Source organism: Anabrus simplex, chromosome 1, assembly GCF_040414725.1.
Source record: "Anabrus simplex isolate iqAnaSimp1 chromosome 1, ASM4041472v1, whole genome shotgun sequence".
In the NCBI taxonomy this organism is placed as follows: Eukaryota; Metazoa; Arthropoda; class Insecta; order Orthoptera; family Tettigoniidae; genus Anabrus; species Anabrus simplex.
The window spans coordinates 1096619943-1096633080 of record NC_090265.1 but is presented as its reverse complement, the minus strand read 5'-3'; the positions used below and the strand labels follow the sequence as shown (position 1 = coordinate 1096633080).

Genomic DNA, 13138 nt, shown 5'->3' with positions numbered 1-13138 from the left:
AGGGTAGCGCTGACACGGATTCAGAATTATTTAATAAGATAATCAGCTATGTGGGAAACGACATGGAAAGGAATGTGATTGTAGCGGGAGATCTGAATTTACCAGATGTCAATTGGGAAGGAAATGCGAACGACAGGAAGCATGACCAACAAATGGCAAGTAAGTTAATATGGGAAGGAGAGCTGATTCAGAAAGTGATGGAACCAACTAAATGGTAAAATATACTGGATGTGGTGCTGGTAAAACCAGATGAGCTCTATAGAGAAACCAAAGTAATAGATGGTATTAGTGATCATGAAATTGTTTTTGTCGTAGTTAAAAATAAATGTGATAGAAAGGAAAGTCTTAAAAGTAGGACTATTAGGCAATACCATATGCCTGATAAAGCAAGCATGAGGCAGTTTTTAAAAAGTCAATATGATCGGTGGAAAACGGCAAACAAAAATGTAAACAGACTCTAGGATATGTTTAAAGCAATTGTTGAGGAATGTGAAAGCGGGTTTGTACCTTTAAAGGTGGTAAGGAATGGTAAAGACCCACCTTATTATAATAGAGAAATAAAGAGACTAAGAAGGAGGTGCAGATTGGAAGGAAATAGAGTTAGCAAAGGCTGTGGAGGTAAGGAGAAATTGAAGGAACTTTCTAGAAAATTGAATCTAGCAAATAAGGCAGCTAAGGATAACATGGCAAGCATAATAATTGGCAGTCATACAAATTTTAGTGAAAAATGGAAGAGTATGTATAGGAATTTAAGGCTGAAACAGGATCCAAGAAGGACATTCCAGGAATAATTAATGAACAAGGGGAGTGTGAATGTGAGAATCTTCAAAAGGCAGAAGCATTCAGTCAACAGTATGTAAAGATTGTTGGTTACAAGGATAATGTCCAGATAGAGGAGGAGACTAATGCTGAAGAAGTATTAATATTTACATATGAAATCAATGACATTTACAATAAGATACAAAAGTAGAAAACTAGAAAAGCAGCTGGAATTGATAAGATTTCTAGGGATGTACTAAAGGCAATGGGTTGGGATATAGTACCATATCTGAAGTACTTATTTGGATAGGTGGACACAGTAAATTTTATTCTTGAAAAAAATTTACTTATTGTTATCTTCAATACGGAACAAAATGAAGGAGCTATAGCAAATGAATGGAGAGTTGCTATAGTAGCCCCTGTGTATAAAGGAAAGGGTGATAGACATAAAGCTGAAAATTACGGGCCAGTAAGTTTGACGTGCATTGCATGTAATCTTTGGGAATGCATTCTTTCTGTTTATATTTGACTTGTTTGTGAACTTAATAACTGGTTCGATAGAAGGCAGTTCGGTTTTATCAGATGTTATTCCACTGAAGCTCAGCTTGTATGGTTCCAGTAAGATATAGCAGATATCTTGAATTTAGGAGGTCAAATGGATTGTATCGCTATTGACCTGTCTAAAGCATTTGATAGGGTGGATCATGGGAGACTACTGGCAAAAATGAGTGCATTTGGACTAGACAAAAGAGTGACAGAATGGGTTGCTATATTTCTAGAAAATAGATCTCAGGGAATTAGAGTAGATGAAGCTTTATCTGTACTATTGTTTGTGTTCTGTTGTATCTTGCTTATTCTAATTTTCTATGTATTTACTGTGATCGTGATTGTGTACTTTATTTCCTTTCTGGTGGTTCCTTAACTTAACGTGGTGGTATGCTGTCGTCCTAGGTTGCTTGATGTTAATAGTAAGTTATGTTACTTTGATATGTGGAGCTTATTATCCACATAGAAAAATTTTCACCAATTTTGTCCTTTTTTTCAGTTTTTTTTTCTATCGTCCCTTGCACTGTTTGCTTTTTATTCTTGTCCTTTAATGCAATTATGACAATGGAAACGAAACAAGATGCTGCGTTCCCTTAAACCTGAAACTCAATAGTTAGGATAGGAACTAAGTTTGGAGTGTTTAAAATAGTAAAATTTAAAAATCGCGACGTGATGCAACGGAATTTTGGATGAATAAAATATGAAGTACTAACACTTGTAGACTCTCTTCGGGGCATTTTACTGTTGTGTGTACCGTTTAATGCATTAACCACTTGTTGCAAACTGTGAAGGAACTTCCAAGACTTACGATTTGAAAATGTCTAGTATGTGACAATTTGGTATGTGCTTCAAACTTGCCAAACATGTGTAACAAATAATTCTGCATTCAAGTCAGTTAAAACATGTGAAAAAAACCACATCATTTGGAATTAATTCTGTGCACCGAACTTCTTTGACTTAAATGTGAACAGTGCTGATGTATTTCTCCAAGCGAACGTATGAGTGTAATAAGCAAACCTGACTGATTCTGTACTTGAAAAATTTTAACGCTATTGCCTGTGTAGTGAATAATGACTGTGTCTACACGGTACTGTGTAAAACCTAACATGAATTTGGACTGTAAGAAGGTGTGGTATTTAAGTATGAAGCATCTATATGCTGTGGTGTATTTGAAGGTGGATTTGGTACCGATGGCCTTTTATTATGTGGATCATATTGAAAAATATAGTATATTTGTAGATCACGGTATTATGAAGTAAATAATGTCTGTAATTATTCCAAGTTTTGGGGAGGAAGACTGTGATAGAATTTATTCTATCCTCCTCCTGTTAGCCAACGGCCTTGGCCGTGTTGAAACACCGGATCCCATGAGATCTCCGAAGTTAAGCAACATTGGGCGTGGTCAGGAGTTGGAAGGGTTGCCATGCCATGGAGGAGCGGAAAGGAACTGGCCACCCTACCGCACGTAAACTCCAGCTCAGGAACACCTCTGCGGAGGTTCGGACCTGCCTTCAGGCAGAACAACCCTTACCTTACCTTATCCTTCTGTTACCATTTTCAATATGGCATTCCGCCTTGGAAATTTATGTCATTTGTTCATAATATTCAATAATTGAAGTGTGATTTGATACAATTTGATATGTTTTTTAAAGTACTAAACATCTCCTTCTATTTTTAGTTAAATATCTTTTGCCAGTATAATTTATTATTAAATGTTTTCTTTTGCAAGTACATAAAAGTTTATTTATCCTGAACTAGTTTTTACAGATTGAAAAACCTGTTATAGATCCTCCAAAGTATATTGATTGATTCATTTTCCGTATCCTCTGTGAACTCGCATGCATACTGTACTGCACTAACACTCACAAACATCTACAACCTGGACAGTATTGTGTAAGCACCTCAACCAAATGACAGAGAGGCAGGCTGGCAGATACTCTTATGTTGCAGTAATTAGGCTCTACAACGTATTCCTGTCCAAATTAAGATGCTAGACCCATTTCTTTCTCACCAAATGTATTCTTGATCAACTTTCATTGCAATATCTTTGGATTTATCGAGGAAATGCTGGGATCAGTAGCAGGCGCGATAAGACATTTAATACTAACTGTACATATGACACTTTGACTCTATTATTACACAATATTTATAACTTTATTTCATTAAAAAGCAGATCAGTTATATCACTGCAAATCTTCAGAAAACTTCTTACTCGCAGAATTGATTGTTCAGAATTGATTGGTCTTATCTGTTTTAATGTTGCGTGTGGAGGCTCACGCCAGCAGACTTTTTCATGTCCCAAGATCTAGACCTAGAACTGAACATCACATGAATTCTCTGCTTGTAAAAATTGGTTTATTTGACAATTTAATCAATACTAATGTAGATTTATTCTCTAGCCTTGACACATTCAACACAGACGAATGTTATTAAATTAATAGAAAATTATTAATATTAATTATTAAATTATTAATAGGCGACTTCAACGCTCAACTAGGCAGAGAAAGAAAATGCCGTGACATCATCGGAAAATGGCCAGCACACAAGAAAACAAATAAAAATGGAGAGAGACTAGTTGACCTGTGTAGAAACCATAATTTAATCTCAAAATCTACATGTTTTAAGAGGAAACCTCAAAAACTCAAAACATGGAAACACCCTGACTACACTAAAGGAGAATGGCAACTGGACCACGTCTGCATGGACAAATACCACCACAAAGAGATCTATAACGTCAAAGTCCTCCGAGGAATAGACACAGGTTCAAATCACTACGTAGTTAAAATTAAAATTAAACTCACTCCCCAGAGGAGACAACAAAAGCAAGCCCTTAAAACTAAAAGAAAAATAGATCCTACCCAGCTAATCAACAACAAAAATTACCAGAAAGCAACTGAAAAAATAAAAATCACAGACAAACTTGAAGACTTAGTACACAACCTTAAACAAATTGCAGAAGACCTAGCTCCAATTAAACCACGTAAAAAACACCAATGGTGGAACAGTGAATGTGATGAAACAGTGGAGAAAAGACATCAGGCATGGCTATTACATCAGTCCCAAAAGACAGAAATATCCTATCGAAAGCTAGTAAAACAGAGAAAAGAAACTACCCAAGTCTTAAGAAGAATAAAAAGACAACATCATAAGGACACCCTGCAGTTAATTGAAGAACAGTTCAGTAAAACTAAATCAAGGGACTACTACAAAACCTTCAGAAAGCAGCTCCAAAAATATGAACCCCCGACCCTACTGATGAAGGATGAAGATGGTAAGCTGGCCCATAACAATAAAGACAATGCAGAAATTCTGGCTAAACATTTCAACAAGCTTTTAAATTGTGAGGAACCTACAGAACTCCTTCATTTGGACACCAACACCCCGATAAAAACATCACCAGAAAACATCAATCCCCCCACAATAAAGGAAGTCTACCAAGCTCTGAATAAATTAAAAAACTACAAAGCGCCAGGAGAAGATCAGACCTTTGCGGAAATCTGGAAATATGCAGGAACCTCAGCAAAAGTTGCCCTCCATCAACAACTTGTCTCTATCTGGATTAAAGAAGAACTACCAGAACACTGGACAACAGCCCTCATTCATCCTCTGCACAAAAAAGGGGACAAAACCGACCCTAATAACTACAGGGGAATCTCGCTCCTAGACATAACATACAAAATATTTTCAATAATCATCCTTAATAGGATAAGTTTACAACTTGAGAAAGAACTAGGAGAATATCAAGGAGGTTTCAGACCCTGGAGGAGCTGTCCTGATCAGATCATGAGTCTTAAGTTGATAATGGACTATAACAGGAGAAGAAACAGAGATATGGTGATAACATTTGTAGATTTCAAGAAAGCTTATGATTGCATCCATAGAGAATCTCTGTTTAAAATTTTAAGACACCTTGGACTACACCCCAAATTAATAAACATGATAAAATTGACTCTCACCAATACCAAGTCAAAAGTGAAGTTTAGGGGTGAAACATCAGAGACATTTGAAATTAAAACTGGACTACGGCAGGGAGATGGGCTCTCACCACTATTATTTAACTGTGCTCTAGAAATGGTAATGAGGGAATGGTTTAGAAAATGTCCCCCCAAAATAAAGATTGGCCGAAAAATCAAAACAAATTGCCTAGGTTTTGCTGACGATTTAGCATTACTAGCAGTGGACATAAAAGAAGCAAAAACCCAGATATCAGAACTTCAAAACATTGCAAATAAAATTGGCCTCAAAATATCATTTGAAAAAACAGAAATTATGCCCCAAAAACCAACACAGCTAAAAGAAGTCACCATAAATGGTAATAAAATCAAAATAGTAACTCAGTTTAAATATCTTGAAGAAGTAATAACACATAACTTAAATGAAAAAATCTCAATCCAAGTAAGAACAAATAGATTAGCTAAAGCACAAAAATTAACATGGGATATCTACAAAAAGAAATGTCTATCAATAAATACAAAAATAAAACACTACAACACAGTTATAAAATCAGAAGCTACATATGCAGCAGAAACACTCTTTTACCTGAATAAACAATCAAAGACTGACAGACTTCAGAAAATTGAAAGGAGGATTGGAAGAACCTGTATCAACAAAAAATATCAGAAAGATGGACAGTGGCGGTTAATACCTAACAAAGTCGTGTACAAAGAGCTAGAACCCATTACAGATACTATGCGTAAGAGGAGACTGGGATTCTTTGGACATATCATGAGGATGCAGGACTCGAGACTTCTGAAACAACTAGTACAACACAATCTCGTCTCAAAAAATACCACAACAGGATGTAAATGGATCAGAGAAGTAAGAGAGGATCTGAAGGAAATAGGCCTTACAACAGAAGACACCAAAAATAAGATAACTCAAGAATACAAACCTCCGCTTTACCCTTACACAAAACAAACCAACAACACGCACATTTTCAACTGAGGAAAGGGCACGAAGATCGGAGCGTCTGAAGAAGTACTGGGAGGACCGCAAAGCCCGAACAATCCCTTCAAAGAGACCTGAACGACGGACTGACTAAAGTGATCCTATGTGGTCATAAAAGAAGAAGAAGAAAAGGATTCCATCTTGCTGGAAATATGGAAGCTTTATGCACCCTTATTATTTTCCTTTCCTCTGTGTGTGTTTAAAGTCGGCCCCGTAGCCTCTTACCCGGAGGCTCTGGGTTCGATTCCCGGCCAGGTTAGGGATTTTTACCTGGACCTGAGGGCTGGTTCGAGGTCCACTCAGCCTACGTGATTAGAATTGAGGAGCTATCTGACGGTGAGATGGCGGCCTTGGTCTAGAAAGCCAAGAATAACGGCCGAGAGGATTCGTCGTGCTGACCACACGACACCTCGTAATCTGCAGGCCTTCGGGCTGAGCAGCGGTCGCTTGGTAGGCCAAGGCCCTTCAAGGGCTGTAGTGCCATGGGGTTTGGTTTGGTTTGTTTGTGTGTTTAATTTTTGTTTTAGCTAATTGAGTTAACTATTTGTCCTTTTCTATCCTGTGCATTTTATATCTGAAAAAAGAAATCTTTTGTCATTTACTTTGTGTCAAGAATGAACTTCAGTGGGTATTTATGCCTTTGTACTTTCATATTAAATAAATAATATTAACATCGTAGGTTACTGTAGATTATTTGTGTCTGTTGTTGATTCATTTGATTTGATTTTATGTTAACAAGCAAATCTGGTGTGATTATGAGTGCCTTTGCTTTCTTTACACTTAGCTGTAGCCATTCTTTCCAATATTTTGAGTATTATCACTAGGGTATAGTAGAAGTTACTTGTTTGAGATAATTTTTTCTGTACCGAATTCAATAGTCAGTCATTTACAAACCTGATACAGAAGAAAGAGTTTCAATTTGTTGACTCGCTGTTATCGGACATTTTTTGTTTTGAGGAATGGTTGAGGTTTCTTATAAGAATTTGAAGTAAATATGTTTGTAAAATGTTAAATACCTCTCATTTCTCAAATGAAACCAAAAGAGCCATTATGTATAGATCATAGGCTGTAAAGGCATTATTCAAAATTTAATTTACAGAGACTGTGAATGCTGAAAGGCATAACTATCTATAATGAAGATGATTGTGTATGAAATACTTCCACATACTCATTTGTCAAAGTTTCATTTATTCTTATTGCAGACTATTCCTTCGTAAAGCCATTAAACATTTTGGCTTTTGGCAGAATAAAGAGGAAGTGGCTGAAGAAGAGGAGAAGGAGATAACCATGTATGATTACAATAACGTGAATGACAGCCAGAGTTACTGTCCAGCAGTAGCGGTAAGTTTCATTCTCTCACGTCCACTCTGTGACTCGGTATGCTGACAATTTCTTATGATCAAGGATAAAATACTGAGTTTGTTCTTTGGGTTATGTAGTAAAATCAAGGAATAAAAATGAAGAGAGATTGAAGTTATATCCTCTAATACTCAATCACTGAGCTGGAAGTAGTCTGTTTATAGTTCCACTAAAGCAGAGATGAACAACTAGTCGGTGGTCATACCTGGCAGGTTTTTCTGGCATTGAAACCCCTAGGAAGTAGGCAGACCTTCATTATATTTTTGGAATTCTGATGTACAAGCCCATTATGGCATCATGCACACAGTGAGTCCCATAGCTGTACCGACTTCGACTACCACTCAGGTGACAAAATGTGTTTAAACTACCAGACAAAACCAAGGGTAAGAGAGATGGGTGAATACTGTAGTGTAGTGTTGGCTACTGAATGCATGATTCCAAGCAGTGTATCGATTCATTCAAGTGTCCGAGTGAATCGATTCACAGGAACGGCGAGCTCACGGCACACGATTTAGCTTACTCCCAGCGGACAGTGCTGAGCGGTGCACTCACAGGACGTTGACAGGGAGCCGAGCTTCTGCTGCAGCGAGACAGTGAATCGTGGCACATCGAAAGAATCATGAACGAACACAGCTTAGTGAAACACAAGATACACACGGCTCCTTTTCATCACACTGGACACTGGCGGAGAGCCAATCTTCCGCTGCAGCAAGACATACAGTGAGCCATGGCACACCGAAAGAATCGTGAACGAGCACGGATCAATGAGACACAAGATACACACGGCTCCTTATCGGCACATTGTACACTGGCGGAGAGCCAAGCTTCCGGTGCAGCGAGACATACAGTGAGCCATGGCACACCAAAACAATCGTACGCAGTCGCGGATCCGTGAGACACAGACATGGTTCATTATCGATACATGATTCTTAAACACTGAACATTGGCGGGGAGCCAAACTTCCTCTGAAGCAATACATACAGAGCCATGGTACACTGAAAGGATCGTATGCTATAGTGGACTCTCGAGCTCAGTTCATTTGAAAATAATACCCACTTGCATTCACTGTCCTCTTCTTACAGGGAGGTTTAAATAATAGATGGATTTATTTGCAGTGTTAAAAAGGTAGTCAAAACATAATTCTGAAGTAGCTAGTAAGTAGGTAGGCTATTAGGTTATACTATTTATTAGTTTAATGAATCTTAGTATTATAACGTAGTTGACATTTGACAATTAAACTCGACTCTAGCCTGCCCTATGACTAGTGTCATGCTCATGACCACTCAAAAGTACCCGTTTTATATTGGGAAGAACGGCTCAGTATTCTCTCAGTTCATATTTCACATCGTTGCACAAGACTTCAATCATATGTGGACAGTAAGTGAACTGATTGATGCAATAACTTAACCAACAGTATGTTGAATCAGAAAACCAGCAGGCTACTGTACATCTCGGGTAGCCTGTACAAAGTATGACGATTTAAAAAAATCCTCAGCTGATAGAAAAATACATATTTTCAAAAATTACTGAGCAGTTTGGACGTGCGGTTAGTATCACGTAGCTATGCACTTGCATTCGGGGGATGGTGGGTTCGAATCCCACCTCGGCAGCCGTTAAGATGGTTTTCCAAAGTTTCCCCATTTTCACACCAGGAAATGCTGGGACTACCATAATTAAGGCCATGGCTGCTACCTTCCTAATCCTAGACCTTTCCCATCCTGCGTTGCCGGAAACCTTCGATGTATTGGAGTGACTAGCATTTTTTTCTAAGAAGAAGTTCATAGTATGAAGACCAGATGGCAGCAGCAAGCACTGAATGCTGTTGCTGGTGTCTTACCAGTACATACTACATAGATGCAGTAGGAGCAGTGACGAATGTGCCATGAATCGGATCACTGTATTGATTCAGTAACGTGAACTGAATCAAATGAATCGAATGTCCCATCACTACTGTAGTGGGTGTACAAATGGATGATACAGTCATTGGGCTCCTGGGAGGATCTTAGATGGGGTGTTAATCCTCAGGTGTAGACCAGGTGTCATCTCTTTTCCTCTCTATTGGCTTCCTTACTGAGAACTGTCACATTATATTCCATGTATGTTTTAGCATCGCCATACAGTACAGTAACCTCAGCTTCGACAGAATTAAAACATCGATCTCTATTCCGAGATTTCCACGATTGTGTTACATCAAATTGGATACACACAATTTTAACAAAAGAAATGGCTATAGCTAGATAGAGGGCGATAATGTTATTTGCACTGAGGGATAATCTCCAGGATTATCTCTTCTTCTCCTTCTACTTCTCTCTCTCTCTCTCTCTCTCTTGTTTTTTACAATGTGCTTTACTATTTGAAATAGTTTATGTTGGGTCCACCTTTTCAATATACTTTTAATGATTGAAAATTATTTATTCATTCATACATGTTTCAGGAACAATATGCATTCCACTCATTAGTCGTCAAATCAAAGAATAAAAACAACATAACACTATCTTTTGTTTAGTCCACAATTTAAAGAAGTATTATATCGTAATTCACAATATCCAATGAATAAACAAACATTACTGAAATATTATGAAAATTATCATTACATAAAATTTTAATATTTTATGATGTTGAAGAATACTTAAATAAATTTAAGATCTTCCAATTTTTTTTTTTCCTTTTCTTCCTTAAATAATTAAACACTTGTTTATACGATGGGTTCTCATCTTTACTTCTTTCAATTAAACTTGATTTGAAGTCTTTTTTTTATTTTTATTTTTTAAGCAAGATAAATTTCTAAACTTTCTAAAACATTCATGTATTTTCCCTTTCTGGCCAAATGTATTGATTCCATGTCGTTAGAAATGTGTTTTTAACCATATGCTCTCCCATTGTGTTTGACTGCATTAACATGTTCTTTGTACCTTATAGCCAAATTTTTTTCAGACTGCCCCATCTATCGCTGCCTGCATGTTTGAGACAAGTTAAAATTATGTTACAATTGAATGCTGTGATATAAAATTCTTAAAATTCCAGCAATTCATTTTTTGTTATTTAGTCCAGCCTGTGTACATCCAGGTTACATGAATTTGTGCTGTTTTATGCTATCTGTATGGGTGACACTTATTCACTTGATATTAGGTGGTTCCAGGGAAGTTTAATTTGTCATGTAAGATCGTGATATGACTAGAGATGAAATTCCCACTTGAAACCTGAAGAAGTAATTTTCCAATTTAGACATTGGAAGCAATGTATGGAAGTTACTAGAATCATTAGAATCATTAAATGACGATTGACTCACCTTGAGCAGCATGTTGAACGTGTATGTTACACAGACGGAGCCGGACGAATATGTGTGATGGCTAATGTAGGCAGCGGTAAAGGAGGCAAGGAGTGCCCTTAATATAGGTACAGTCCCAACATGAATATATCAACATGTGTATTAGCGAACTAATATTTTTCACAATAAGAAGGTTCAAAACCTCCTGATTGTATGAAATCTCTCATGACAAATAGTGACTACGCTTAGTAAAATGATACCACTTGGTCCTCAAAGAGAAATGCCTGGTTTCCGACTTAGAATGGTCAGTTAACAGACAAATAAAATTCAGGAAACTCAATCTTAAAAAATGACCAGGGTTTCACCCTAGCGCGGCATGGGGTCTTCAGTTGGATACCGCACCATCCCAAGACACTGGCCGGCTAGCACGCCAGTAGCTGTGACTACGATAAATTCTATATTGAAGTGATACCGAGAAACAGGGTCCTTTTTATCACTGAAGGAAGGAAACTGTGATTGAAAACACAAGACTACACCAAAAGAAGCCCATTTACTAATTAGAAAGAGGAAAATAAACCCCAGGCTATCAGCTGTAGGCCTAAACAAATATTGAAATCAGATTGAGCAAAATATTAATATTACAACAGTTTGCTGCAAATTGTTGGAGGCAAGAAGTAGAGCATGCAGACCAGCAAAGAAGCTGCCACTGACAGATGCTATATGCAAAGGCAATTGTAATGCGCAATTGTAAGACTGGACTGTGGAAGATTGATAGAAAGTTGTATTTTCAGATTAAAGCAATTTCGAAGTTTGTGGTTAGTGTGTTCCTTATGTGCGTAAAAAAAAAAACATCAGAGAAAATATCATGGCCCTTATTCAACAAGCACCCAAACATCCTCCAAAACTGATGTTCTGGGGCTGTTTTACCTACGAAGGTAGTCTTCGTTTACCCTTATAACTCACATTGTTAGGCCATGCCCGACAACGAAATCATCCTACACAGATCCTATGTCAGGCAATGCCCGACACGATTTTCTTTGCTGTATAATTCCTTTGTCGGGTTACACATGCATGAATCATAGTTACAGTGAACTACAGCCATCTGTTGATGACAATTTGAATCCCAGTATTTCTATAATCTCTTTGAAATGAGGCTTTGTGCAGACCATGCAAGTTTGGAAACAGATGTTGCTTACCAACATGGCATCGTTCGAGGAGCATGAGAAGTAATTAGCAAGACTTTTAGACAAAAGTGATATTGATTTGAGCTATAGTAGGAGCAATTTTTTTTTTTAAGCGTTGAAGTTATTGCGGAATTAGATTATGTTAGAGAATTTAGTGATGAAGACCCCAATAACGAGAAAATTATACAAAATGACATAACTGGCGGCTGAAAGGATTACCCTCTCTCTCACTTCAAGTTCAAACGATTCCCATTCACGGATACGTCTAGTTATAAACCACATCACGCGACTAAACCTAACAGTGAACTTGATTCTTTTCAGTTATACATGACTAGAGACGAGAATTATAATCACTAAAAATAGTTAAAATAGGCAGGCATATAGGCTCTTAAATTAGCCAAAATAGGCATTATCATGTAAAATAGGCAACAAACTAGGCATGAAAAATTGCTTATAATTTAATACCACACTCAATTACTGTAACAGGAATTTACAACAAGCAACGTTTCAATGTTTTCCGGCAACAGTCTTGTTCTCTCGTGATGCAGGATGTTTTGTACTGAGAGAAAGATCTCTCGACATCACATGGAGTGATCGGACAAAACTTCAATGAAAGCTACTTCATCTGGCCGTAGTTCCATTGTTTCATTTACCTCGCCTCGTAGCACCCTGGTTACTTTTACCATCGCTTTCCATTCTGGATTCCGCTGCAGGACCCTATCACTTTTCGCTGACAGCGGCTACCTTCACGGAGGTTCGGTCAGAACTTCCCCTGATTTCTTCCAAAATCCTAAATGACTCCACCTGGAGCATGCCACTCTTCTCCAACTCGATGATTGCTCTCGGCAGCTTGTTGAAGTTTGAAGATGTTCCAGTGCAGTGCGTAGGTCTGAAGAAAATTGTTGTTAGTCGCTCTTCACAGTGGTCTGGTAGAAAGGATGCGTTGATACAGCATTTCGTACTCGTGTCAGATGCATCGCAGTATTTCTATGTCGATTTATATGGTACTTTTTTAACATTTCATCAGAAAAAAATAATAAAATTGGCCTAAATTATGTTGTTCCTATATCTTAAT

At 37.6% G+C, this 13138-nt stretch overlaps 1 protein-coding gene across 1 annotated transcript in view; it reads left to right on the top strand.

Moving 5' to 3' along the window:
- Positions 1 to 13138, top strand: part of LOC136876476 (condensin complex subunit 2) — a 184202-nt gene that overhangs the window by 119596 nt on the left and 51468 nt on the right. Inside the window, exon 8 of the mRNA XM_067150472.2 lies at positions 7455 to 7593. Within this exon, the coding sequence (XP_067006573.2) occupies positions 7455 to 7593 (139 nt within the window). The remainder of the gene's footprint in view (positions 1 to 7454; positions 7594 to 13138) is intronic.